A 26,810-nucleotide genomic window follows, 5' to 3' on the forward strand; every position below is an offset into this window, starting at 1 on the left:
GCGCATACGCGCGCGCGGTCAAGAGGACCCGGGCGCAAGGTAGGCAGGCACAGCACGAGAGCAGAAGAAACAGAAAAAAGGGGGAAAAAAAGGGAGCCCAAAAATAAAGAGAGAGAAGCAGCAAGCAAGCCAGATTCGCTTGGCTTGGAATCGTTCGTTGTCATCGCCAAGCAAGCAAGCGGCCAGTTCACTCTTGTTCTCCATCAGTCCACCCTTCCACTTCCGGCGCCTCTCTTTCCCCTCCTCCCCCTTCCGGTCCCGCCACCATGTCGTACGGACGACCTCAGGACCCGTACATTCATTCGAACGCGTCGCAGTACGACGACCGCTACCAGCCTGGGGCCTACCGCGACGAGGCGGCAGACTACTACACGCAGCCACAGGGCTCTCACGGAGGGTACGGCCACTCGCCTGGCGCGAGCGAAGCCTACAAGGACTACGCCTCTTCGCACTACAACCTCCACGACGCTGGCACGGGAGCCGCGGGCGCTGCAGCACCCATGTCTGCTCCCAACTATGGTGAGTCGTAATGCACAGGTGACAAACAACATGAGCTAGCCATGCTGACTCGGCTACCATTCGACCAACAGCCCAACAGTCGGCGCAAAAGTACTCGTACGCTCCGCCCAAGAAGGGTGTGAGCAAGTGGGTCAAGATTGGTATCCCCGTCGCCATCATTGTCATTGCCGGTGCCGTGCTGGGTGGCTACTTTGGCTCCAAGGCCAGCAAGGACTCTGCCAGCAAGGGCACGAGCGCCATGACAGGCTCTACCAGCGGTGACAAGACGCCGACGGTCTCCAACTCGATTCTCACCGCAGCCTCGGAGGCGGCCAAGCGCGGCGGTGGCGATGACCTTGTCTTCCAGGGCACCGACCTATACGGCAACCCATCGTTCAAGAACAATGCCGTTACGGCTGCACCTGCCGCCTCGGGCAAGCAGATCGGCAACTGTGCCGCTGACACCTTCTCTGGCTCGACATCGAATCTGCGCGACCACCCGAGGATTATGACCACGCAGGGCCAGTGGGACTGCCTTGCCGACAAGATTGCAAACGACGCCTACCTGACTGTGTGGAACGCCACCATCTTTGACAATGCTACGGCCTTCTATAAACTCGACCCCACTGCCTACGCCATCGACGGCGGTCTCAGCGGCTCGGGTATTCTCGACCCTGCGCGCGAGGTGCAGCTGCGCATGAAGACGTTTGGCTACGCATACCGCATGACCAAGGACACAAAGTGGCGCGACCGCGCCTGGACCGAGCTCCAGACCGCCGCCGGCAACAACACCCAAGTGGTCTGGGGAGGCCAGCCCAACCAGCGCACCGACCGGATTTGGAACCCGACGCACTTCCTCGACACTGCCGAGCTCACTGCCGCCTTTGCCATTGGCTACGACTGGTTCTACGATGCCTGGACCGACGACCAGCGATCCAAGATTCGCGCCTCGATCATCACCCAGGGTCTCGTCCCTGGCATGAACGCATACTCGAGCTCTGACGACGGCAAGGACTACCAGTGGTGGCAGCAGACCAACGGAAACTGGAACTGCGTCTGCAACTCCGGTCTCCTCCTCGGCGCGCTGGCCATTGCCACCGAGGACACCACCGGCTTTGCCCAAAATATCATCACCAACGTCATCCCCAACATGAAGGGTAATTGCATGCAGGGCGTCTACGACGACGGCACCTGGTCCGAGACGGCAAACTACTGGTACTTTGGCACCAATGCCGCCGCACGCGCCGTCTCGGCCCTCACCACCGCCACGGGCTCGGACCAGGGTCTGATGGCGGCCAACACCAACTTTGCAAAGACGGCCCTCTTCCACATGTACATCTCGGGCAACGCCGGCATGTTCTTCTACGGCGACCACGGCCCCAACAAGTACTCGACCAATGCCAACGGCATGTTCCTCTGGAGCAGCCTCGCCAAGGAGCCCACCTATGCCCTCTTCCAGCGTGACCGGGCGGATGCCGCCGACCCGCTGAGCATGTTCTGGTACGACACGACGAACAAGGGCGCCTTCTGGAACGGACTTCCGCTTGACAACTTCTTCAACAACACCCTGGGTTCGTGGGCCTCCATGCGCTCCTCGTGGACCGACTTCACGGGCACGTACGTCGCCATCAAGAGCTCCAACGCCACGGGACATCAGACCCACGGCGACCTCGATGCGGGTGATTTTGTCATTGACGCACTCGGCACGCGCTGGGCCGGCGAGTTCGGCAGCGCAAACTACCTCTCGACCGACTACTTTGCCTCAGAGGCCAACAATGCCCTGCGCTGGCAGTACTACCGCAAGGGCACCCAGGGCCAGAACACGCTCGTGATCAACAATGCCAACCAGAACGCCGACTGCCACCCGATCAACAACTTTGAGACGACTAGTCCCAAGCAGTCGGCCGACATCAACTACGCTCCCGGCACCAACGATGTCGCCTACTTCACCACTGACATGTCGGACGCATACAACCTCTCCTCGGGCACCGTCCAGCGCGGCATTCGCTTCCTCAATGGACGCCGCCAGGTCCTCGTTCAGGACGAGATTGGCGCCAACAGCGGCATCAACACGATTGAGTGGCGCGTCCACACCAACGCCACTGTCACTGTCTCGGCTGACGGCAAGTCGGCCACGCTGACCCTTAGCCAGGTCACGGACCCCAACGCGTGGGGCGGCAACGAGGTCATCGGTCCTCAGCCCCTCGTGGCCAAGTTCTCCCAGCAGACGATGAAGATCAAGATGCTGCAGCCTACCGACGCCAACGTCAAGTTCACGACGGAGAAGCCCGACAACCGCATCTACGGAAGCGACCCCAACCAAGCTTCGGGTGAGCAGGGCGACCAGCCCAACCCGGACGTGACGGCCATCAGCATCAAGCTCGACGGCGGCAGCGCTCAGCAGATCCAGGTCGTCTGGCAGCCCCAGTGGTCCGACATGCAGACGGCCGACTCGGCCGACCCCAAGAGCGTCGCCCTGGCCTCGTGGAGCCTCACCTCGCACAACTAGTTCTCCAATTCTCCTTTTCCTGCTCGGACAATTTCCTGTTTTGTGCTTTCTTGACATTGTGTTTCTCAAATCACTCACTCACTCTCGCTGTCTCATTCATTGTTCTGACTACTACTACTACCTCTCTTTAGACCAGAACTGAGTTCTTTGCCTTGCCTTTGCCTGTGCCCATTTTGTGATGCTCACGTGGCGCGTCAGGTCTGATTTTAGAGACTGATGCGCGATGAGGTTGAGGTCGACTGTTGAACGCCAGAGTCGACGTGTTTCAAGAGGCGGAGACGAGTCGGCCCACCATCTCTTACCAAGTGGGACCTCGAGCCCGGCAGCCGCGAGTGCCGTCGCTGCAGCAGCACAGGAGCACGCCTTCGATTGTACGCTGGGCCTCTGCGCTGGCGGACCGCGTTCCCGTAGCGCCCGCCATGGTCGTCTCGGTGGAGCCCGACGACGAGGGCGACGTCGTGGGCCAGGGCAGCATCGTCGATGCCAGCGGCCTGCCCACGACGACGTCGTCGGACAACCCCTACGGCGACAGTGTGCCGCTAAATCAGCCAACACGAACCCACTACCACCTCTCGCGGCGCGAGATCCTCAAGGGCGTGGCCAACCGCTTTGTCCACTCGACGGCCTACCTCTACTTTTACGCCGGCATGGCCCTGGCCAGCCTCATGACTGTTGTGCTCAGCCTCTGGCAGGACTGCCCCGGCACGCTCTTTTACAGTCTCGAGCTCGTCGTCAATGCGCTCCTCATTGCCGAGGTCGGCATCCGCGGGTATGCCTTTGGCAAGGTGCGTCTTCCCTCTCACACACGCACGCCTTTTCTATCTTTCGCTGCTATTCTCTCAATGCTGACATGCGACTCTCTTCCCCTTCTGCAGCAATTCTGGAAGTCGACATTCAACATCGTCGATCTCTGCCTCGTGCTGCTGTGCGCCCTCACGCTCGCCATTCTCTTTTTCTCACACGACTGCACGCCGATATCAGCAGGCCCAGGGGATGACGAGGAGACAGAGCAGAAGCGGCAGGGCCGGTCCGAGGAGCTTCTCGACTCATTCCTGCTCATTGTCAGAAACGGCATCCAGCTCGTGCGCCTGCTCGCCGTGGTGCGGCGGAGCGGGAGCAACGTGACGCGGCGCGTGGCCAACATCGACCTCGACGCTGCCCGGCGCTTCAGCCTGGACATTGATCTCGACGATGAGGGCGCGCTGGCGCGGCAGCGCATGGCCGATGGCGGCGAGCGGCGCGGCCTATTTGATGTAGAGGAGGATGACGAGGAGCTGTGAAATGGGCATGATGATTCCGCTGCGCTCAGATCGTCGGCGCTGGGATGATGGTTCAGCCGCGAGGTAAGCCCAGCCCAGCCCAGCCCAGAAGCAGCTAGCGCGGCGCTGTCCAGCCCTTTGCTCTTGGTCCACTGGGGCCAGTGACAGGGCGGACTGTCTGCGCGCCGCTTTCACCCGCCTGCCGGCGACCCTTTAATTTGGTTTGGTCCCGTAGCTTGTCCTTGTCTGCTTTGATTGAAACTGTTCCTGGGCCAAAGCCTATCCCGTCGCTGCCGTATCAAATTGACGCTCTGGAGATCGAGCTCCTGACAAACAAACAGCGCTCACCACAGTACGCTATCTGTGTTCGATTCGGTGCAGCAACCCAGCCGCGGTCTGACGCGCACTCGAGCAGCAACGCAAGCACCCTCTTTTTTGCATTTTTATTTCCCTTTTTTCTTCGTTCGCGTCGCTAGCAGTACGTCGCTGGCTGCTGGTCCCGGCTTTGTTTTTTGGGAAACGTGTCAAGGTCCAAATTGATAGAGGGAAAGCAAGAGAAAAATAATTGCCCGACGGGCTGCTAGAGAGCTAGTGCAGATGCGATGATAGATGCGCTGCACGGCAGAGACATCAGGGCCCTTCATCTCTCCCGTCCTCCCACCCTAGTCTGGCCTTCGTTATTTCCGGGCTTCCCTTTCCTTATTTTTTTTTCCCTCCTGACAAACAGCGGGCTCGGTGCATTTTCTCCTTCGTCACCATCGTGCACCCCTTTTCTCCTTCTTCATCCGCTCTTGATTCACTTTTCTTCTTTCCTCTCTCTCTCTCTTCTCGTCTTTCTTCTCGGGCGACGGCGACGACGGACAAACTAGCACAGGCACGAAGAAGCAAGCGAAAGACGCGCTTTTCGCCTCCTTGCCTTTTTTTATTTTTTATTTTCGGATCTCACCGGTCGCCTCTTGGACCGCTCCGTTGCGCCGCCGCCGCCGCTCTCTCCATCTTTCGTCTTCCCCTCTCCTCTCTCTCTTCCCGGATCAGGCTATCCGGAACGGCGAGGGCGAGACAGGACAGAGCGCACGGCTTGGCCCCTTTTCACTTCACTTCTCCACTTCTTCCCTTCTCCTTCTTCAGCAGACAGGGCGAACGGGCCTCGTCGCATATCCGCTTAATTGAGAAAGGTACAGGGACGTGCTCTTGCGTCCTTTTGTCTTCTGGGAAATCACAAAGTCGCATCGATCGGCGACGACTGCTTCAAGTTCGTGACGGCTTCGTTTGGATCCCCCCTTTTCTCCTTCCCGTGTAGCATATTCTTCTCCCTATAAAGGGGAGAGAGACCGAAGCAAAGACCGACGACCAGACATGCCATCGACGATAGACTACCACCGCCGGCCAAGGAGCAGGGCCGCGTCGTCGAAGCACGGGCCCGGGGGTTACTACGACGGGCCATCAGCCGCGCGGCTGCCGTCGGTGACGCGCAAGAGGAGCACGAGCAACCCAGAGGACCTGCACGCAAAGCAGCCCATGTCGTCGACGGCCGCCCTGCCGCGCGTGTCGACGATGCAGCAGCCGCCGATGCCGCAGCAGCAGCAGCAGCAGCAACCGTCGCCGATGTTCTCAAGGAGCACATTCGAGGGCGCGCGCACCTATCCTGCCCCCTCGTCCTCGCGCTACTTTCTCACCGTCATTCCCCCGCTAGAGTGAGTGCTTGTCGTCGTCGCCACGCAAACCTACCCCTGCTGACTTGTGCATACAACAGGCTGCCCCTCGATCCACCGCATCCGCGCAGCACGGCGGCCTCGGCGGGGAGCAGCAGCCACGTCCGGCGCGGCACCCTCGTGCCCCTGTACCCGACGCTGGGTGGGCAGCTGTATGCGATTGCGCGCGAGTACGGCCTGCCGTCGATTGGCGGCCTCGCCATCTACCTCTGCGACGACGGCGAGGGCAACCTGGGCCCGCGCATCGGCGACTCGGCCTGGTCGGCGCTCTGGGCGCGCCACTTTGACGACGAGTGGGCGGCCTCGCCGGACCTGGCGATGATGACGCACGAGCGCGAGGCCAGCTCGGCCTCGTCCAGCGGCGACTGGCGCCCTGCCACGACGACGACGACAAATACGAGGGCCAGCCAGGCAGCGACGGCGACGACGAGCAACCGGGCCTCACCCATGCCCTATGCCAATGGCGGCGGTGTCACGCCCTCGCCGCGCTACTCACGCGCCCACCAGTCGCATTCACACTCGCAGGCGCATCCATACTCAAACTCGCAGCCACAGTCAAGAATGGGCGCAGCCACGGCAACGCCCTCGTCGTCGCTCCTCTTTGGCTCACGGCTGCCCATCGTCGGCCGCGTCGAGTGGACCGTGGACCGGAACCGTGCACCCTGGTGGAATGCCTGGGTCGCCGAGGCAGAGGCCAGCGGCACCACCTCGACGCCCTCCTCGGCTGCTGCGCACACGCCCAGTGCCGCCGCTGCTGCCGCTGCTATGGCCGATCGAAGCGGCACGTCGATGGCGAGCGGCTTTGGCGGCGCATACATGCCGGCCTCTGGCTTCTCCTCGGCAGGCGGCCTGGCCAAGCGCAGTAGGTCGCACCGGAGAAGGAGCCTGCACCTGCGTGGGGGCAGCGCCATGTCCAGGCACACGCGCAGCCGCTCCGATGATGATGGCGACGATGATGAGGATGATGAGGAGGAAGGGGAAGAGGACGGTGGCGACGAGATGACATCGGGGTCTCCTCTGGCCAGACGGGCTGAGCCGAGCGACGCGTATTCGCGCAGCGAGAGCCACCCGTCGCCGGTGCAGACGATGACGAGGTCCTCGTACGGCACTGGCTCGCCCTTGGAGCCTGTGCGTGCCCTCGATCGCGGCTTTGTGGCTGCGCCGGCGCCGGTGGCCCATGCCGGGCCTGCTGAGCCAGAGCGTGGCGATCAAATCGGGGACGAGGACGAGGGCGAGGGCGAGGGCGAGAATGTAGACGACGACGAGGGCGAGATTGGAGACGACTCCAACGAGCAGATCGGGGCATCGAGCAGCGTCGACGAGGATGCCGACGAGGAACAGAAGGACGGGGCAGCAGCAGCCGCCGCCGGCTACATGGCCCTCGACGACGAGGCGACTGCCGACACGCAGCTGACGAGCCTCGACGGCGGCCTGCTGCCATCCTCGCACCAGCAGCAGCAGCAGCAGCAGCAGCACGGCCTGCTCGACGTCTCGCGCCCCACCACGATGGCCCACAGCGCCGACGCCGACGGCGGCAGCACCGCCGGCTTTGGCAGCTACAACGGCTACTCGGCCCTGCTCGACGTCGACGACGAAAAGGAGACGACGAGCCGGGGCGGCGCTGCCTCGCACCGCTCCCTCGTGGCAGACGGCGACGCTGGCCACCTGCCCTCGTTTGAGATGATGCCCGAGAGCGACGAGGGCATGTGGATGGACCTGCAGCGCCACAGCGGCAGCGGCGGCCAACATCAGCTGCGCCTCTCGGCCCAGAGTCTGAGTGACCACGCGCGCACGCCGAGGGGACGCGAGGCTGGGCCACACTCACACCCACACCAGCCGTTGTCTGTCGCTGCTGCCCTGCCCCGCTCATCGTCCGTCGAGGAGTGGATCACCAAGACGGGCCGCCACTCTGGCCTGCAAGGTGGTGATGCAGTCGACGGCAACGACGAGGATGACGACGACGAAGACGGGCTCCTGCCTCCCCAAGACGACGTCGGCGAGGTCATGGGGCTGTGGGCCCAGTCCGACGCCGTCTTTCCCCCGCAGCACCGTCTCAGCCGCGACATGCTCAGGGACACGCAGGCGTCAGCGAGGAACAGCGGCGAGAAGCAGCTCGGCGCCGCCAGTGGCAGCCGACCACACTCGACATCGCGGTCGCCCTCGCCCAATGCGCCGCTGGTGCCGCCGCCCAACGAGGCGCTCCCTGCGCTGCCGCAGCCGCGATCCCATGCGGCACTCGCTGCTGGAGCCACTACCGCGGCCTCTGCGTCGCTGCTGAGCCCCATTGCGCTCGACTCGTCGCCGAGCGCATTTAGTGGCCCCTCGGCCAATCTGGTCGGCCTGACGATGGCAACGATGGCCAGCAAGCGGCGCCATCTCGTCGGTGAAGAAGACGACCAAGAAGAAGAAGAAGAGCAGCAAGAAGAGGAGGAGGAGGAGGGAGGCCTAGACGAGCGAGACATGAGCAGCAGCAGCGTCGACAGCAACGCCATCATTGGCCTCGGCACGACGCTGCCGCCTTCGTCGCACACCCACTCCCACCCGCAGTCGTCGCCACGGCTCGAGCTGCCGAGTGCGTCGGGCGACGAGCAGAGCAGGAGGAGCTCCATGACGGAGCAGAGCGACACACTCCTCGACATGGAGCGCGCCGTCGCCCTCCTTTCGCCTGGCCAATCGCCTGCGCTGCTCCAGCACGACGTGGCGACGACGCCGACGCCGTCGACGGTGGCGGCGCCTGCTGCTGCTGCTGCTGCGACGAGCTTCTCCTCGTCGCGGGACAGCTTTGCAAAGGCCAAGTCGCTCTCGACGTCGGTCACGCCCTCGCCCCGCTGGCTCAAGGCTAGCTCGGCCTCGGCGCTGAGCGTGATGCCGCGCAGTGCATCGGCCCTCGTCGCTGCATCTGCGTCGGCCGCTGCTGTCCCGCGGCCTCCGCTCCATCGTGGGGGCTCACAGACACCCCCGGCCAGGCTGACTGAGGAGGGAGCACAGGGCGAGCCGCCGTCGCTGGGCAAGTCGTCTTCGTCGCCCCGACCGGCCTCGAGCCCAGCAGCGACGAGCGGTGGCGGTCTGCAGACGAAGAAGCGCATCGTCAGCCAGGAGTCGCGTGACGGTGCGAGAGACGAGCAGGAGCAGGAGCAGGTGCCGGAGCAGGGCGAGGCCTATCCCGTGCTCAACCGACAGTCGCCCTCGGCTGCCTCGGACGGATCGCGCTACGACGAGGACGACGAGAGACGCGATGTCGCCTCGGAGGGACAGCCCTCTCGAGCAGCTGAGAGTGAAGATGAAGACGAGGAGGGAGGCGAGAAGATGTGGAGGAACAACAGCCACCTGCAGCTCCTCGGCACCCAGGGGTGGAGCGAGACGACGGGCGACCAGAGCCGGAGCCTCAACACGCCCATGGATGAGGCAGGCGAGATGCCGCCGTGGCGCCAGCCGACGCCGGTCACGACGGCGGAGCCGGTGGCGGCAGACCACGAGAGCACGCCGACGCAGGTGCAGGGCGCCTTTGAGAACTACAGGAATGAGGACGCAGCTACTGCCTTGCCTTCGACGCCGCTCTACCACGAGGCGAGCGTGGGGCCAGAGTATGTCACCGTAGGCGTGCAGGCGGACCAGTCGCCCTTGGGAGACGACGAGGGAGACTACGACGACGACGACGATGACGACGATGGCGATGGCGATGGTGGCAGAGAAAGAGGCAATGGGAGCGACGATGGCCATGCGTACCAGCACGGCCGCGACGACTCGCTCTTCTCGCTCGTGTCCATGGGTGCCGCTTCCGAGACGATGGACCACTCCGAGTCGGCGCCGGACATTGACGGTGCCAAGCCTCTCCAGACGCCGGTTCGAGCACTGGTACCAGCACAAGCGCAGGCGCAGGCAGAGGTAGATTCACAAACAGAGGCAGAGGCAGAGGCAGAAGCAGAGGCAGAAATCAAGGCAGAGGCACAGTCAAAAGCACAGTCAAAAGCACAGGCAGAGGCAGAGGCACCGGGCTTGCAGGAGTATCATCGAAGGGTCATGCCGCACGAGGAGGACCACCTGGAGCAGAGGCCCTCGATTGAGCGCCTCATCCGCGGCAACTCGTTTGCCGAATCGTGCGAGTCGTCAGCCTCCTCGTCCAAGGGGCCCAGCCCCGCCATGGCCCACTTTGAGTTTCCCAAGAGAACAAAGGTCGGCTCGCCCCAGCAGCTGCAGCAGCAACTGCAGCTCACGCCCGCCGCGATCATGCATACCACCCCAAGGGGAGACAGAAGAGATGACGACGACGACTCTGACGATGACGACGTGTGGAGCCAGGAGGGCAGCCACGATGATGGCGCCCCGCGGGCCTTCTCCGAGGTCGAGGGCGCACGCACTCCGACGTTCCTTTATGACCAGCACCTGGGAGAAGCTGGCAGGGCCGCCGCCCACGACGGCCACTCGTCGTATATCTCGTCTTCATCGACCATCGGCAGAAATGCTACGGGCGGCATGGACGACTTGGACCGGAGGGTGGACCAGATGCTCAGCAGTGTCGGTTCCCGTTACCCCGATGATGTCCCGCTGCCTTCCTCTTCGTTGCCCATGTCGCTGGCGGCCGCGACCTCGGCTTCGGCACCTGCAACGACGGCCTACGCACCCTTTCTGGAGCAGATGAACCTCCAACGGCAGCAGCAGCAGCAGCAGCGGTATGACGACGTTCCTCCGCTCGCTGCTGCGCTCGTCAGTCCACCGTTTGCGGCATCAGCCAACGGCAAAATGGCCAGCAATGGCAGGCGGCCGTCATCGCTGTCGTCCTCGGCAGCAGCCGAAGCGGGCGCGGCACGGCGAGCCTCTGCCTCATCGCTTGCATCGGGTGTCCCGCTCCGCACCAAGGCCTCGTCACCTTCCCGGCCGATCCACTTTGACCCTCCACCGGCCGTCCTTGCTCGCAGCGGCGGCGGCGGCGGTCCTGCCAGTCCTGCCAAGACGAAGCCGGTGGTCTCACCACTCGTGCTGGCCAACCAGTCGCCCCGGCAGCGCTTCGGCGCCCTGCCGCCGAGCCCCAGGCAGTTCCCGCCCCACATTTTCAGCCAGCACTCGCCCACCTTCCCGCCCCCTCCGCCACTGGCTGCGTCGACAAACGGCTTTGGCGCCGGGTCTCCGTACCAGTCGCCGACGCTCAGCCCATCGATGGGGCCCTACCTGCCAGCGCAGAGAACCCAGACCACCCAGCCACAGCACACACCGTGAACCGAGATCCTACCCAACCCGACCTGGTCCAACCTCTTTTTATGTAAATCTACTACGACAAGAAGCATATGACTCCCTCTGCAACCCTTGATGGGCTGCTCTCTCTCTCTCTCTCTCTTTCTCACCACATAAGACAAAACCTGTGCAAGCAAGCAATTCTCTCCTCTCTTGTAGATATACAGCATGAAACCAACCCACTTTCTCTCCAGAAATCGCAAAGACGCCGAGCTGAAAATAGGGACAGGATGGAAAGCGCTGAAGCGAGCGTCTGTAGGATTGGTTGTCTGTGTGTACAAAAAAGAAGGTGTTGGTTGTTCACTAAGGCTACATAAGGGTTTTACACGGCGCTGGGAGGATGAAAGAATGAGTGAAGGTGGTCCAGAGTGAGTGGAAAAGAGAGGGAAATCAAGCGGCAAGACCGGCAGGCAAGGGGTGGTGCAGGCCCATCTCTTCGAGGCGTCGCTTCATGGCGCGGAAGCGTGCGAGGTCCTCGTCGGAGTCCTCGTCCTCGTCTTCGGCTTCTTCGGCTTCCTCTTGGCCTGAGAGGGCTGTAGGCGACGCCTCGCGCAGCGTCTCGAGCGTCTTTGCTCCTCCCGCCATGGACAGCGAAAGCGACGTGCGCGAGGGGTGGTGGCCGCGAGCGATGCCGCCTCCGACGCCAACGCCGCCGCCGCGCGGGTCGGGCCCGACGAGGAAGCTGGGCGAGCTGTCGGTGGGTAGGACGCCCTGGAGGGTGGCGTGGGACGACGAGGGCGAGGCGAGGCCGCTGCTGTGCGCGATGGAGCTTCTCGCCGGCGCGTGGCCGCTGCCAGACTCAAAGAAGAGGAGCGAGGACATGGTGCCGGCCGAGAGCGACGTCGAGTAGGTCGGGGAAGCCGGCGAGACGGGGACGGGGCTCCGAAAGGACGAGCGCATGGGGCTGGGCGAGGTGAGCTGGTCAAACGATGGCTTGCGGCGGTAGGCCATCTTGCTCCCTGTCGGTGCCGTCGCCGTCGTGGGCGACGATGCAGAGGGTGACGAAGTGGCGAATGGCGCAGAGATCCCTGGCGAAGCGGAGGCCGTCGAAGAGGCGGCGGCCACGGATGCGACGAGGCTCAGCGGGCGGAGCTTGCTGCTGCTTGGCCCAGTCTGGCTGCGCAGGGTGGGCAGTGCTGCAGCAGGCGGAGGGACGACGGTGTGGCTCGACGAGGCCGAAAAGGCCTCCGACGGCAGCTTCCTCGGCACGCCCTCGGAGGCGGCAGCGGCGGCGGCGGCGGCGGCGGCGGCGGCATTCTTGACGGCATCGACGGGCGTGTAGGGTGGCGTTGGTGGGACGTCAGTAGAAGCCAGAATAGCGGCCTTGCTACCGTTGGCCAGCTGGCTATCGACGTGCAGATTCGGCGAGGGCGCCTTGCGCGTGGGTGTCGCCAGCTCGAGCGCGTTTGCCTGGCCTTGGCCGGTCGAGAAGCGCGGACTGTGGCTGATGAAGCTTCCGCTCGGCTTGGTGTCGGCTGTTCTCGCAGCAGGGGGAGCGGCGACGACGAGCATCTTTGCCTTGTTGGCCTGCACGCTCTGGAGCAGTCGGGCGCGCTGGTGGATCGCCTCTTCGTAGCCTTCGCCCATGGCCTCTGTGCCACCGGTGAGGCAGCTGCTCAGCGTATCGCATGTGTCCGACCGTGGGCTCTCCTCCACGGCCCTTCCCGCCTCGTACCGGGCCAGCATCCACGGGCTCGGGCCGGCGCTCGAGCCTCGGTCAAAGCCATTCGATGCGTAGTCGACGATGGAGACCCGCCTCCTGACGGGTCCGCTTGCGATGCTGATCCGTGCGGTGCTGCTCCTCTTTGTCTGCACCGAGGGCCGGCGCTCTGGCCGGCGCTCTGGCTGGCGCTCTGCCTGGTCATCTGTGACGACTTCCTGGCCCTCAGACATGCCAAGACCAAGGCCGACGGGGAGAGGAGGCGGGCGGACCAGGTCGAGATCATCACCCGTGGCCGTGGTGTCGACGATCCACTGTTCCGTCGCCGAGGCGGCATAGGTCGACGGGGTCGAGGGCGTCGAGGAGGGCACCCTTGTCCTCGACAGGCGCGCGCGCAGGCTGCTCGCAAAGCCCTTGGGAGCCGGGCCTGGCTGCGCCGAGACGCTGGCCTGTGTCGGTGTGAGGTCGCCGCCGCCGTTGTTGCTGTTATTGGTCAGTGTGGGCGTGGGTGTTCTGGAGCTGCTTGAGGCAGCTGCCGCTGCCGCCGCGGCACCTGCGGCTCCAAAGAGGAGCTGAGCAAGAATCGGGCTGCTGTTGCGATCCCGGCCCATGTCGGGGTACAGGATGCGATGAAAGGGCGAGGCAAACGCATGCCCCAGCGTGGGTGCGCCTGCCGGACTAGAAGCGTGTGGCTGGCCGTCGTCGTCGGAAAAGTCTTGAATCTGGATCTGGTGCTCCATCGGCTGCTGTTGCACAGGCTGCTGTTGCTGCTGGTGCTGCAATTGTTGTTGTCGTTGTTGCTGCTGTTGCTGCTGTTGCTGCTGTTGCTGCTGTTGCTGCTGCTGTTGCTGCTGCTGCTGCTGCTGCTGCTGCTTCGGCAGGCGCGCAGAGGTGCTCGACTGCGACGAGTGGATGCTCGTGGCCGCCGTTGAGGGCGCCTCGGACTCGTCTTCGCTCCCGCTTGCTACCTCGGCCGGCTTCCTGCGGAGGATGGTCGAGTCTGCCGCCGAATCGTCGGCCCACATCGCACCGTCAAACAGGCTTGCGACGAGTGCCGAGCGGTTGCTGCTGCTCATCGAGAGGCCCAGGCTCAGCGGCCGGTAGTCGCTGCTGCCACTGCCACTCTTCTTGTCTTCCTGCAGCCTGGGGGGAGGCGAGGATGACTTGGCCATCGACGTCTCTGCGGCGCTCTGGTAGAAGCTGCTGCTGGCCTCGCTCTGGCTTTGGCTCTGGCTTTGGCTTCTTGCCGTCGTCATCGTATCGTTGCCTGCTGCCTCTGAACGGTCCTGTGACGGTCTGCCTGGGTCCAGCGACGGCCTCCGTCGATCCTCCTGCGACGTCCTCTCATGCTGCTGCTGCTGTTGTTGCTGCTGGAAGGTGGACGCAAGCCACATGGATCTGCCAATGGCAAAGTCGACGTCGTCCTCGATGTGGTCGTGCGACAGCGATGAGCTCCGGTCGAGGTCCAGGGCGAGATCGAGTACGGGCGTATACGAGGCTAGGTCGTCGGTGCGCGGCGTGGTGCTGTCCGTCTGGCTGGTGGACTGGTGCGGCGAATTGGGCTGCCAGGTCGGCGCAGGCTTGCGCACCGACGTCCGCTTGGTCTTGCCTGGCTGGGCGGCACCCGCGCTGGCTACCGGCAGCTGGGGCAGCTCGCCCAGGTTGTGGAGCAGCGCAGAGGGCACGGCTGAGCGACGCGTGGATGCGCGTCCACTGCGCCGTTTCTGCTGCCTCTCCCTCCGATATGCGTGCGGCACCGAGGGGACAGGAGGTGCTGACGGTGGCGGTGCGGCAATCTCTTGTACGCCGACGAGGTGGGGCGCGGCCAACGAGGGTGCCGAGAAGGACGACGAGGACCGCACCGTGCCGCCCGAGCTCGAGCCTGGCAGTGCACCCGATGAAGCGTTTGACGACGATGACGTTGAGGGGTGGTTACGATGCGCGACTGCCGTCTTGCCGTGGTATCGCGACTCGATGGGCTCAATCTCTGCCTCGATGTCGACGTCCTGCCTCAACCCTTGGCCCTGCCCTTGTCTCTGTCTCTGCGCCTCGCCGACGATCTTGGCCTCCTCGACGAGCGATTGGATCGGCCGCCGGTCTCGCGGACGGAGCTGCTCCCTCTGTCTCCGCCGTCTGGCCGTGTAGACAAAGTAGGACGCGGCGGCGGCGACGCATACAACGAGGGCGCCGATGCCCACCGCGGCCAGGGCGACCGAGAGCGACGAAGGTGCGCTGCTCATCGAAGCCGCTTGACGTGAAACGAATGTGTCTTTTCCTCTTCTTCTTCTTCTTCGTCTTAAAAGGAGCGTGTGTCTGTCTTGCCTTTTTCGTAGGGTAGAATGAGCGTGAGTAGGGTGAGTTCAACAAGAGAATCAGCAGGGAAGGGGGAAGGGGGAAGGGACGAGATGGAGATGGTGGTGAAGAGATGCAAATTTCCTCAAACGGCACGGCTGCGCCCAGCGGCACCTTCTGCCGGCCTGTACTACGTGCTACTACTACTCTGTGCTTGGCTCATGGAAGCCAAGCCGATGCAAACAGCGGCAGGATAGAATAACGGGGATCGGTGGACAGAACTGTCAGGGAGACCAACAGCTTGGAATGAAGGACGCCTCCTTGCCTTGGAATTCCTCACGTGGCTTTTATTTTATTTTAGAGCTCGTCTTCCACCACGCGACCTGGCAGGTGATTTCCTTCGATCAGACCCAATTAATCAATCAGTCAGAGTCAGTCACCAGCCGGGGAACATCGGCTTTCAAAGAAAGAAAGAGAGCTAGAAGAAGCTTGCTCCTAACTGAACCCCACCAACACTTGTTGCCACGTAAGGAAATGCTTGCCCTCTGCAGCAGCACGACGACCCGCACGCTCGCGCGCACCTCGCCTGCGCTCCTGTGCCGCGCGGGCAGCACCTGGGCGCACGTCCAGTCGGGACCGCCAGACCCGATCCTGGGCGTCACCGAGGCCTTTAAGCGCGACCAGGACCCGCGCAAGATCAACCTGGGCGTGGGCGCATACCGCGACGAGAACGGCAAGCCGTACGTGCTGCCGTCGGTGCGCAAGGCCGAGGAGCTCATCCTCTCCCAAAAGGGCGACAAGGAGTACCTGCCCATCACTGGTCTGGCCGACTTTACCAAGAACGCAGCCAAGCTGGCGTACGGCGCCGACAGCAAGCCGCTGCTCGAGGACCGCATCGCCATCACGCAGTCCATCTCGGGCACCGGTGCGCTGCGCATCGGCGGCGCCTTTCTCCAGCGCCACTACCCGCACTCCAAGACCATCTACCTGCCGACGCCGAGCTGGGGCAACCACACGCCCACGTTCCGCGACAGCGGCCTCGAGGTCAAGCAGTACCGCTACTACAACAAGGACACCGTCGGCCTCGACCTCGAGGGCCTGCTCGCCGACCTGCGTGCGGCACCGAACCAGTCGATCATCCTCCTCCACGCCTGCGCCCACAACCCCACGGGCGTGGACCCGACGCATGAGCAGTGGAAGCAGATTGCCGATGTGATGCGCGAAAAGGACCACTTTCCCTTCTTCGACATGGCCTACCAGGGCTTTGCCAGCGGCGACACGGACCGTGACGCCTATGCGGTGCGCTACTTTGTCGAGCAGGGCTTCCAAATTGCCCTGTCGCAGAGCTTTGCCAAGGTGGGTGTCTCTTCTTTTCTTCCCTTTCCTCCTTGAGTCTTCCTCTCCCTGGCCTAAGAGGCACCACCCTATCTCCTCACTGGATGGGCGTACTATCTCCTCATTGGAGAAGAGGCACGCCCCACTGGAGAAGAGAGGTCATACTGAAAAGCAATACCGGCTGACATTGATTTACCCCACCAGAACATGGGCCTGTACGGCGAGCGCGTGGGCGCATTCAGCCTCGTCACGGCCGACGCCGACGAAAAGGCGCGCGTCGACTCGCAGATCAAGATCCTCGTGCGGCCCCTGTACTCGAACCCGCCGGTGCACGGCGCACGCATCGCCGGCAGCATCCTCGCCGACGCCGCCCTCAACAAGCAGTGGCTTGGCGAGGTCAAGGGCATGGCAGACCGCATCAACGGGATGCGCACCCAGCTCCGCGGCCTCCTCGTCGACGACCTCGGCAGCAAGCAGAACTGGGACCACATCACCAACCAGATTGGCATGTTTGCCTTCCTGGGCATCAACCCGGGCCAGGTCGACAAGCTCATCAGCGAGCACCACGTCTACCTCACAAAGGACGGCCGCATCAGCGTCGCCGGCATCACGCCCCACAACGTCAAGCACCTCGCCCAGTCGCTCCACAGCGTCACGTCGTCGTAGTAGCAGGCTTGTGTGTGTAGATAGAGGGGCAGATGCCATTCAGATGCTGAAATAGAGTACAGACAAAGAGCCAAGATAGAGAGAGAGACTGAGAAATGAACGCGTGCAGAAGAGAATAGAAGACTACTCTTCCTTCTTGTCCTTCTTTTTCTTCTTTTTCGGCGTCTCTTCCTCGCCGTCTGCGCCTGCTGAGCCGCCAGCCGCGGCCGCGGCCGCCGCTGCTGCTTTCTTTTCCTTCTTTTCCTTCTTTCGCTTCTTGCGCTCCTCCTCTGTCTCGCCAGCGGGTGCCACCGAGTCGTCGCCCACTTCGTCTGCCTTTCGCTTCGTCGATGTGGTGGTGGTAGTCGTCACAGCCGCTGGCTTGGCATTGGGGTCGACGGCAATGGCCGTCTGCGTCTGGCTCGAGTAGTCGATGTAGTCGTCCTTCCAGTTCTGGGGCGTGACGCCGTCGATGGTGCGGCCGTGCTTGTCGAGCTTGCCGTCCTTGACCATCTTTTTCTTCTCGAGCGCCTTGGGGCCCAGGCCCCAGCGGCGCGGGTACGTGTCGCGCTCCATGATGCACCGCTTGACTTTCGCCACGACGCCGTGGTCGGCCGTGGCCAGGTCGGCGGTGCTCATCTGGGCATAGGCCAGTGCGATGGCCTCGCCCTTTGTCGTCATGAGCACCACCTCCTCGCCGACCTCGATGGCCTGCTCGTAGCGGAGCAGACCGGGGATCATGAGCTTGGCGCCGTAGCAGACGGCATTCACGGCCGAGTCCTTGACGACGACGCGCTTGTAGCCAATCAGGAGCGACTCGAGGGGCCGGATGACGCGGCGGAGGTACGACTCGTCGCGCTGGTTGTCGTAGAGCCACTGGGCGTCGAGGACGTCGTGCATCGTCACAATGTCGTCGTTTTCGCCCAGCGCACCACTCCGCACCCGGCGCAGCTCCTGCATGTGCCCGCCGACGCCGAGGAGCAGGCCGAGGTGAACGCAGAGGGTCCGGATGTAGGTGCCGGCCTCGCACGAGACCCAAAAGACGGCCAGGTGGCGGTCGTTGTCAAACTCGAGCAGCTTCGTCTCGTAGATGGTGCGGATGCGCAGCTGGCGCTTGACGGCCGAGATGAGCGGCGGCCGCTGGAAGAGGGCGCCCGTGAGCGTCTCGAGCACGCGGGGCAGCTTCTTGGCGTCGACCAGCTTGTCGTGGAGCCGGAGCACGGCGACGTACTCCTTTCCTGCGCCCTGCTGCGACTTGACGAGACGCGTGGCACGGTCGACGCACACAATCAGGCAGCCCGTCACCTTGGGGTCGAGGGTGCCCGAGTGGCCAGTCTTGTCGACACGGAGGATGCGCCGGATCCAGGCGACAACCTCGTGCGACGACGGATTCGACGGCTTGTCCAGGTTGATGACGCCCGAGCGCACGTAGCTGTGCAGGTCCCGCTTGAGCGGCGAGCACCCGTGCGGGATCGGGGTAAAGTGCGACGACCGCACGAGGAGCTTGTCCTGTGTTTCCACGGACTCGACGTCAGCTCTCGACGGACAGCAGATTACCTCCTAGTTTCAACACCCAACTCACATAGTTCTTGAGCAGCAGCGGCCACTGGTCCGTGTTCAGCTTCGCCCCCGTGCTGTCGGGCTTGATCATGAAATCGCCGCTGACCTGTGCCTCCATCGTGCCTTGTCTCTGTGTCTCCTACAAGGGGCGTAGGCTGCAATGTTCCAAAAGCGAGGAAGAAAAAATTCCAAAAAAGAGAGGGCGGCAGGCGCGCGGGCAGAGCTTCGCGGTCACGTGTCACTTTCAGCCACGCGGAAATTTCAGTAATTTCAGTCGCATCATCTGCCAGAGGGGCCGGGGTCTTCTGTGTGTAGCAGCAATCGTCGCTGCACGACGACGACAATGTCGGCGCTCAGCTTCCTGTCCAAGAAGTCATGGCACTCGGGCCTGCAGAAGAACCAGGAGCGCGTGTGGAACGCAGAGCGTGCGGCGCTCGAGGAGCGGCGCAAGCTCGACGAGCTGCGCAAGGAGCGCGACCGCGAGCGCGAGATCCAGGAGCTGCAGCGCATGCAGGAGCAGGCCGGCGGTGGCAAGAAGCACCAGGAGAAGGTCGACTGGATGTACGCGACGCCCGCCAGCGGCAGCGGTCCTAATCCGTCGGAGCTCGAGGACTACCTGCTGGGCAAGAAGCGCGTCGACAAGCTGCTCAAGCAGCAGGACCAGCAGGCGCAGGACATTGCCAACAGGGACGTCGGCCCGAGCGCAGGCGGACCCTCGGCGGCGGCGAGCGCGATCCGCAACGACAAGGACGTGAGCGACAAGATCAGGCTCGACCCCATGTTCAGCATCAAGCAGCAGGAGCTGGCCGCCTACCAGGCCCTGCTCAAGGACCCAGCCCGGCTGCGAGCCATGAGGGCCGCCGCTGGGCTGCCGGAAAAGGAGCGCAGCCGGAGCGAGTCCAAGGAGGAGCGGCGGCGGCGCAAGGAGGAGAAGCGCAGCAGGAGGGAGCACCGCGACCGCCGGGGCAGAGACAGGTCGCCGCTGTCGCCGCCCTCGAGGAGGAGGGAGGAGCGCTCGCCGAGAGACTATTCGCCGCGCAGGCGCGACGAGTCGCCGCGAAGGAGAAGGGACGAGTATTCTTCCAGGAGACGGGATGACTATTCGCCGCCTGCAAGGAGGAGAGACGACCACTCGCCGCCGCCGAGGAGAAGAGACGACTATTCGCCGCCGCCTCGCAGGCGGGAGGAACGCTCGCCACCGCCGCCTTCAAGGAGAAGGGACGACTACTCGCCACCTTCAAGGAGGAGGGATGACTACTCTCCAGCTACAAGGAGAAGGGATGAGCAGCCACCAGCGCCCAGGAGGCGAAACGACTACTCCCCGCCGACTCGACACCGCGAAGTCGACCGCCGTGCCCCGCCCCGCTCTCCTCCCCGTGCTCGCCAGGGCTCTTCTTCTGCCGCCGCCGCCGCCGCTGCTGCACCCACCGTCGACGCGGAAGCCGAGCGCGCCGCCAAGCTGGCGCGCATGCAGTCGGACGCCACGTCGCTCTCTGCGTCGCGCGCCGCGCAGCTCAGCAGCCTCGCCGAGACGGAAGCGGCGGAGCTGGCGCGCGAGGAGGCGCTCCGGGCCAAGCTCCTCGCCCAGCGCGCCAAGGGCCTCAGCCAGGGCCAGGGACGCTTCATCGAGGAGCAGCAAAAGATGCTCTACGGCGCCAGTGGCGCAGGCGCCGAGCAGCGGCTCGAGGACCGCCTCAAGGGCGGCGCCCGCGAGGGGCTCCAGAGGTTCACAAAGGACGACTGAGTCTGTATTTCTTCCAATCAATCACAATTAATACCAGCCATCTCATTACTTTCCATCTGACTGGGCACGGCGACACTCATTGTGTCTCAGGAATCGATAATTGAACATCACAGGTTGCTGCAGTATGAGTGAGAGTTAGAGAGAGTTGTACAAGAAGTTTTTTCAAAAGCCAAACAGGCTCTTGGGCCTGACGATGCCACTGCCGCTGCCACTGCCGCGAGCCGCATCGGCATGGTGGTCGGCGGCGGCGCCACCCTCGGCGACGCCGACCTTTCGAGCATGGTCCCAGTCCGGGATGGGCACCTTGCCCATCCACTCGCTCACAATCTCCGATGTCGTCGGTGTCGCATCTGCGTCTTCGCCATCGCCACCGCCGTCGCCACCGTCGTCGTGGCGGACACCGTCGACGAGGCCGCCGACCGCGTGCGAGAGGCCCTGCGCGCTGGCGGACGCATGCATGGGCACGAGCAGGCCCGCAGCCTCGGCCGAGCCGGCAGGCCGCACGAGCGTCGTGGTGCCTGCGCGATCGGGGGCGCTAAAGGCGAGGATGGGCCAGTGCGGGTGGAAGGCGAGGCAGCCCGAGGCGGGCGAAAAGGGCGACGGGCTCGGGTTGATGGCGTCCAGCGGCGCGCCGAGGCTGGCGTCAAAGACCGACGACGAGGCGGCGGCGGCGGCGGCGGCGGCACTGCTGCTGCTACCACCTGCCGCTGCTGCTGTCTGCGCTGAGCCCGGCTGGTGCGGCTGCGACGAAGGGTGGGAGTGCAGCGGTGAGGCCGCGTAGATCGACGGTGGGTAGAAGAGCGTCTGAGCAGCCTGGGATGCCGTGGCCGGGGAAAAGTGGCGGACAATGCCCCTGGAGCCAAAGCGGGTGCCAAAGCTGTCGTTAGTGGCGTCGTCGTCCTCAAACGCATTCAGACGGGCCATGCCAACGAGCATGGGCCCCAGTCCGGGCGTCGAGGCGCCCTTGGCCGTTGCACCACCGCCGGGGCGGGGCCGCGACGAGACGGCAAAGAGGGGCGCAGCCTCGTGCACGGCCATGCTGCCGACCTTGGCCCCGCGGAGCAGGCCCGTGGCCACGTTGGTGGCGCGGATCGAGCTGCGGGCGCGAATGTCCCACAGGCGGACCTCGCCGTCGACGCTGCACGAGACGAGCTCGCGGTTGCCCCGGCGCTGCAGCTGCACCCGGTTTACCCACGTCTGGTGCTCCTCCCAGAGGCGGACGAGCGTCGACTCGGGCGGGTTGCGCATGTCGTACACGCCCACGGTGCCGTCGCCAAAGCCGGCGACAAAGATGTGGCCGACGTCGACCTCGCTCGACAGGCTCGTCACGCAGCTCGATGCCCGCGTAGGGATGTCGCACAGGCACAGCTCCCGGTGGGCATCCCACACGCGCAGCACGCGCGAGTCGCCACCAGCGAGCAGGCGGCCCGTGACCTGCTGCCAGTCGACGACGAGGCCCGAGGGCCGCTTGCTGCGGACGAGGTCCGGCAGGGCGCGCAGGCTGCTGACGAGCTCCGGCCCGCCTGAAGAACCATCAAAGTGCGAGTATATGCGCACATCACCGTCGGCCGAGCCCACGAGGAGCATCGCATCGACGTCCTCATTGACAAAGGCCAGGCTGGTGATGTTGGTCCCCGGTGGGTTGCCGTTCTGGAAGCGCGAGAGGAGCCGGTGGCGCTCCCAGTCCCACACGGCGACGGTGTCCTGCTCGCTGGCGGTGACGATCCAGCTCTCAAACTGGTGCATGAGCATCGCCGAGGGTGGCGCACCGACCTGCATCGTGGCCACATGCTCTGTCCATTCCTCTCTCCGCTTTGATGATGTCCCTCCTCCTCCTCCTCCTCCTCCTCGCGACGACGACAGGCGGACGACCTGCTCGGAGGCATCGCAGACAAGGCGCTCGTTGCGCTCGCGCCGCCACGTCTGGACGTTGTACTTGACGCTCCCCGGCTCGTCGTCCTCGGCCTGCTTCATCTGCGGCTCCGTGTAGTACTCGCTGCACCACGCAAACAGCCTGCTCTTGAGCGGCAGCGTCTCCCTCAGCGCCGGTCCCTGCCCTTGTCCCTGCGTCTGCCCCTGTCCTTGCCCTTGCCCTTGTGCTCCCTGCTGCTGCGACTGCTGCGGCTGCGGAGAGGGCGCCTTGGACACCGACGGACTCGGGAACGGCGTGTTGCCCGCGCTCGTCGACGGCGTCAGGTCCTTGAGCGCAGACACGCCCTCGGCCGACACGGCGGGCCGCTGGCGGAACCGGGCGAGGTCAGCGGCGACAATGGCACAGAGGGCATCGGCGACCTTGGCGTCGTCCTGCTGCCGCGTCGGCTCGTCATCTTGCCGGCGAGTCGCCCCTGCTGCTGCTGCTGCTGCTGCTGCTTCTGTCTCTGCTGTCGTTGTCGCCGCTGCTGCTGCTGCGGCACCCTCGCGCCGGGTCGGCGTGGTGTGGCCATTGGCCTTGCTGCTCGCCGCTGCGCGCCGCTTCTCCTGGAGTCGAGCAATCTGCGCGAGCGACTCGGCGCTCATCGAGCGCTGGCTCATGGCGCCGGCAGCATTGGCATCCGCCGCGGCGTCTTCCGCAGGCGACGCTGGCGCATGGGGCGACGAGGCAGAACTGGTGCCACCAGCAGCAGCAGCAGCCGCAGCGGCGGCAGTATAGGGCGAGATGTAGCGCGCAGAATTGAACCTCGGCGCGGGTATCCTGGCGGCCTGGGGCATCAGTGGCGGGCTGTCCGTCGCCCGGTCTGCCATGCCATCCGTCGCTGTCGGAGAGCCAGTGGGCGACGAGGGCCGCGAGTAGCCGAGCGTGGCGATGGCCTTCACCGTCTGCGCCAGCGACGGTGTCCTGCGCTGCTGCTCTCGCTGGTGGGCCGGGTGCTGGTGCTGGTGCTGATGTTGCTGGTGCTGGTGATGCGACGAGTGCAAGTGCGAGTGCGAGTGCGAGTGCGACTGTGCGAGACCGGGGCTCCTGGGCGTGCCGTTGGCATGGGGCGCGGCCTCATCGGAGCCATTGGCGATGCCCCCAGCGCCGACGCCGACGCTGAGCCGGGAGCGGGGCGTGTAGGGAAAGTAGCCCTCGGCAAAGGGCAGCGTGCTCGTCGGCGTCACGACGCGGTTCGTCGCATCGACGAGCCGGCTGCTCACGTCGGCCGCCCCGCTGGCCTCGTACACGCCTGTCTCGAGGAGGAGGGCGGTGATGTAGTCGACGACAGTGCAGGCCATGCTCGCCACCTCGGGGTGCGAGTCGGCGGCGAGGTCGAGGAGCGAGACAAAGATGGTGGTAAAGGCAGGGATGTTGGCAATGTCGACCTCGTCGATGCCCTCCTGGAGCGCAAGCTTGCTCAGGATCCGCTTCAGCAGCGCCTCCTGCCCCGCCGCCTCGTCTTCGGGCGCTGCCTGGGCGCGGTGCTGCTCGCGGTCATAGTACAAAAAGGCCGCCAAGACAAAGAAGCCCTGGTACTCGCGCACGACGGGGCTCAGGGCAATGACGAGCTCCTTGCGGACCATGGGCGAGCAGTCGCCGTTTGTGGCGAGCATCGTGACGGCAATGCCAACCTCGAGGCTCCGCTGCTTGCTCTCGTCGAGGCCCGTGAGGGAGCCGGTGCCGAGGCAGTGGGGCCGTGTCTGGACGTGGCGCGAGGTGATTGGGTTCGTCGGCAGCGAGGGCTTGGCGTCGCTGGCATCGTACGACGAGCCGCTAGCCCCCAAAAGGATGCCGAGTGCATACAGAACAGCCGACCGGACCTCGGGGGCGACATCGCTGAGCATGACACACAGCTTGCCGTGCGCATCCTTGGCCACCGCCTTGGCCTTTCCGTCGCTCGAGTCGTCCCACAGCTGGGCCAGACACAGGGCGCTCCACTGGCGCAGGAGAAAGTCGTCGTCGTCGAGGTGCTCGAGGCACGAGTCCATGGCGTCGGTCTGGAGGCAGGCCTGCTGTCCGGCGAGAAAGTCCTGGGAGAAGACGGAGATGATGAATGCGCACATGGCCCGGTGCTCCGAGACGTTGGGTGCCGTAAAGGGGCTGCTGCCGGCTCCCCCATCGACGGCACCCAGGCCCGCGCCGGCCTGTTGCTGCTGTTGCTGGCTCGACTGTGCTTGTTGCTGCTGCTGCTGATTTGACTGCTGCTGCTGAAAGGGACTGAGGACGCCGGCAAAGTAGACGAAGCCGTTGTCGCGCAGCAGGTCGTTCTGGCAGCTCCGGTCGACGGCCAGGATGCGGGCCCAGATGTAGATGAGCACGGGCTTGAGGTCGGCTGCGGGGCTCTGGAGCAGCTTGAGCACATAGGGAAAGATGCCGATGCTCAGCGCCAGATTCACCGCCCAGGGCCCCAGGTCAAGGAAGCGGCTGAGGAGGATGAGGGCACGGAGGCGGTGGACCTGCGACAGGAGCACCTGCAGCACGATGGGCAGCTGGTCCGGGGGATCGCGCACCGGCTCGGCGTCGCTGCTGCCATCATCCACAGGGCCCCTTCTGCGGCGGCTGACGCCCCCCTGGGCAAGCCAGACCTCGAATGCCTTGAGCTGCTCGCTGAAAAACGTGCTGTGGCGGTACTCGAACGAGGCCAGGTGCGGCTCGAGGGGCGGCCCGCCGTTCTGCTGGAGCAGCTGCTGGGCGTGCTCCTTGGCCAGCAGCGTCGGCAGCTGCGACAGGCACTGGTCCACGGCCAGGTCCCAGCTGTCCCAGAGCGGGTGCGTGTGCGTCGGCGGCAGCTTCGGGTGGCTCATGGGCGTGCAGTGGTAGAAGCGCATGATGCGCTCGGCCAGGAGAAAGTTGCGCAGCAGCGCGGCCACCATGAGGTCGTCGCGGAACAGGCGCCGGAAGATGGTCCGCGGGAGCACCGTCCAGGCAATCGTGTCGGTGATGGCGGTGAAGATCCAGTTGAGCTCGCCGAGGGGCGTGCGCCGGTCCTGGAGCCGGCCGGGGATGTTCATGACCATCTCGACGTTGAGCGACGACGGCAGCGGGTTCTGGAGCACGAACCAGCGGAGCGAGATCTCGATGGGCGAGGTGAGGCAGCAGGTGAAGAGGTCCGCCGGCAGGTCCGGGTTCATCGGCAGCACCTCGTCGGGCGCACAGGCGGCGAGGTGGATGGACTCGCGGAGCGCAAAGTGCGGTTCTTCTGCGTTTCTCGTTGCTCCTGCTCCTGTTGCTCCTGTTGCTCCTGTTCCTGATGCTGATGCTGATGCTGATGCTGATGCTGATGAGGAAGCAGCAGCAGACGAAGAAGAAGAGGCGGCCAGTTCCTCGGCGCCGTTCTTGCGCTCGTTGAGCCTCTTGAAGTTGACGACGATGTTGCCTGCTGCACTGGCGTCCCAGACAAAGATGCACGGGCTGCCGAGCCAGGCCTGCAGGTCGTAGAGGGTGACGGGAATGTACTGGGTGTATGCCTTGTTGAAGACCCAGATCTCGCCGCCGGGCGTGGGCTTGGGCACGCCGTAGCCGTTGTAGTAGAAGAGCACGCGCTCGTCCTTGGCGCCACGGCGCAGGGCGGTCGAGAAGCGCTTCGTGTCCTCGACGATGGGGTCGAGGTACTGCTTGTAGCGTGTCTTCATGCTCAGCGTCTCAAATTGTGCCTGTAGGTTCTTGCCAATCGCCGGCAGCGCCTTGGCTACCTCGATCGACGTGGGGTCCATCCAGCAGATGAGCTTCGAGCAGGGCGTCGTCTTGCTCACGTCCGGCGGGTCCACGCCGATGTTGAGGCAGAGGACGAGGGCAGCCGAGACGGTGCGGAGGCGCTCGCGCATGCGCCAGTCCGGCAGGTCCCGCTCGTTGCGCGGCTTGGGGTTGCCGCCCGTCAGGTGCCGCTTGTGGTTCCAGTGCGTCATGTACGGGCTCTGCGGGAGGGATGCAGTCAGCCATGTATGCGCTGAGATAGATGCTCAGCGACAGACTCACCTCGAGCAGCGGCCAGTCCTCGAGGTCGGGCTGAAGCAGCAACCCATGCCTTCTTCCACTCGACGTCGACAGCTCGTCGTCGTCGTCGTCGTCGTCGTCGTCCTCCTCCTCATCCTCATCGTCGATGATGTCCCCCTCGCCCCCATCCAGCGCAGCTCCACTCTGATAAATCCTACCAATCTCCTGCCGCACGCCCTCGTCTTCTTCTTCCTCTTCCTCTTCATCCTCCTCCTCTTCGTCGTCGTCCTCTGCCCCGTACCGCCCCTGCCGTCCGCGTCCGCCGACGTAGAAGCGGCGGCCGCCATGCTCGCGCGACGACGACGACTGGCGCTGCTGCATCGCCGCCACGTCGTGCAAGTCGCGCGACGCCGAAGCCGCCGCTGACGCCGACGCCGACGACGCCGACACCTGCGCCATCACAGCCACACGCTAGTCCGTCGGTTCTCTGAGTCCCAATCCCACGCAAAGACCAAGTCG

At 64.4% G+C, this 26,810-nt stretch overlaps 8 protein-coding genes across 8 annotated transcripts; 5 read left to right on the forward strand and 3 right to left on the reverse strand.

The window, feature by feature from the left end:
• The first annotated feature begins 119 nt into the window (after positions 1–119).
• FA10DRAFT_268997 (hypothetical protein) lies at positions 120–3,165 on the forward strand. The gene is made up of 2 exons (XM_025522563.1): positions 120–519; positions 591–3,165. The coding sequence occupies exons 1-2, from the start codon at positions 267–269 to the stop codon at positions 3,005–3,007; spliced, it is 2,670 nt and encodes an 889-aa protein (XP_025374868.1). The 5' UTR covers positions 120–266; the 3' UTR covers positions 3,008–3,165.
• A 261-nt stretch (positions 3,166–3,426) lies between these two features.
• Positions 3,427–4,287, forward strand: FA10DRAFT_234054 (hypothetical protein; the record flags this gene model as incomplete). The annotated part of the gene is made up of 2 exons (XM_025518969.1): positions 3,427–3,792; positions 3,883–4,287. 2 exons carry the CDS (start codon positions 3,427–3,429, stop codon positions 4,285–4,287), a joined length of 771 nt encoding a protein of 256 aa, XP_025374869.1.
• Positions 4,288–5,622: 1,335 nt separating this feature from the next.
• Positions 5,623–11,192, forward strand: FA10DRAFT_288397 (hypothetical protein; the record flags this gene model as incomplete). Its single annotated transcript, XM_025524203.1, has 2 exons — positions 5,623–5,960; positions 6,020–11,192. 2 exons carry the CDS (start codon positions 5,623–5,625, stop codon positions 11,190–11,192), a joined length of 5,511 nt encoding a protein of 1,836 aa, XP_025374870.1.
• A 163-nt stretch (positions 11,193–11,355) lies between these two features.
• On the reverse strand, positions 11,356–15,255 carry FA10DRAFT_268998 (hypothetical protein). Its single transcript, XM_025522564.1, has one exon. It carries the CDS (start codon positions 15,105–15,107, stop codon positions 11,598–11,600), a length of 3,510 nt encoding a protein of 1,169 aa, XP_025374871.1. The 5' UTR covers positions 15,108–15,255; the 3' UTR covers positions 11,356–11,597.
• Positions 15,256–15,693: 438 nt separating this feature from the next.
• On the forward strand, positions 15,694–17,160 carry FA10DRAFT_273003 (hypothetical protein; the record flags this gene model as incomplete). Its single annotated transcript, XM_025523153.1, has 2 exons — positions 15,694–16,515; positions 16,699–17,160. The coding sequence occupies 2 exons, from the start codon at positions 15,694–15,696 to the stop codon at positions 17,158–17,160; spliced, it is 1,284 nt and encodes a 427-aa protein (XP_025374872.1).
• A 5-nt stretch (positions 17,161–17,165) lies between these two features.
• Positions 17,166–18,991, reverse strand: FA10DRAFT_174398 (putative rRNA pseudouridine synthase). Its single transcript, XM_025518253.1, has 2 exons — positions 18,722–18,991; positions 17,166–18,648 (listed from the first exon to the last, which is right to left on the reverse strand). The coding sequence occupies exons 1-2, from the start codon at positions 18,815–18,817 to the stop codon at positions 17,284–17,286; spliced, it is 1,461 nt and encodes a 486-aa protein (XP_025374873.1). The 5' UTR covers positions 18,818–18,991; the 3' UTR covers positions 17,166–17,283.
• A 1-nt stretch (position 18,992) lies between these two features.
• Positions 18,993–20,524, forward strand: FA10DRAFT_174389 (hypothetical protein). Its single transcript, XM_025518252.1, has one exon. The coding sequence runs from the start codon at positions 19,043–19,045 to the stop codon at positions 20,441–20,443; it is 1,401 nt and encodes a 466-aa protein (XP_025374874.1). The 5' UTR covers positions 18,993–19,042; the 3' UTR covers positions 20,444–20,524.
• FA10DRAFT_303793 (WD40 repeat-like protein) lies at positions 20,498–26,750 on the reverse strand (the record flags this gene model as incomplete). Its single annotated transcript, XM_025525285.1, has 2 exons — positions 20,498–26,272; positions 26,334–26,750. The coding sequence occupies 2 exons, from the start codon at positions 26,748–26,750 to the stop codon at positions 20,606–20,608; spliced, it is 6,084 nt and encodes a 2,027-aa protein (XP_025374875.1). The 3' UTR covers positions 20,498–20,605.
• Between the last annotated feature and the right edge of the window lie 60 nt (positions 26,751–26,810).

This window comes from Acaromyces ingoldii, assembly GCF_003144295.1.
Source record: "Acaromyces ingoldii strain MCA 4198 unplaced genomic scaffold FA10scaffold_6, whole genome shotgun sequence".
Taxonomy (NCBI): Eukaryota; Fungi; Basidiomycota; class Exobasidiomycetes; order Exobasidiales; family Cryptobasidiaceae; genus Acaromyces; species Acaromyces ingoldii.

Excerpts from the sequence above, each read along its gene's own strand:
- FA10DRAFT_174398 (XM_025518253.1), bottom strand. The coding sequence starts at position 18,817 with ATGGAGGCACAGGTCAGCGGCGATTTCATGATCAAGCCCGACAGCACG. Across the intron at positions 18,649-18,721 it reads CGCTGCTGCTCAAGAACTAT|GACAAGCTCCTCGTGCGGTC; the intron begins GTGAGTTGGGTG and ends GTGGAAACACAG.
- FA10DRAFT_268997 (XM_025522563.1), top strand. The coding sequence starts at position 267 with ATGTCGTACGGACGACCTCAGGACCCGTACATTCATTCGAACGCGTCG. Across the intron at positions 520-590 it reads CATGTCTGCTCCCAACTATG|CCCAACAGTCGGCGCAAAAG; the intron begins GTGAGTCGTAAT and ends TTCGACCAACAG.
- FA10DRAFT_268998 (XM_025522564.1), bottom strand. The coding sequence starts at position 15,107 with ATGAGCAGCGCACCTTCGTCGCTCTCGGTCGCCCTGGCCGCGGTGGGC.
- FA10DRAFT_174389 (XM_025518252.1), top strand. The coding sequence starts at position 19,043 with ATGTCGGCGCTCAGCTTCCTGTCCAAGAAGTCATGGCACTCGGGCCTG.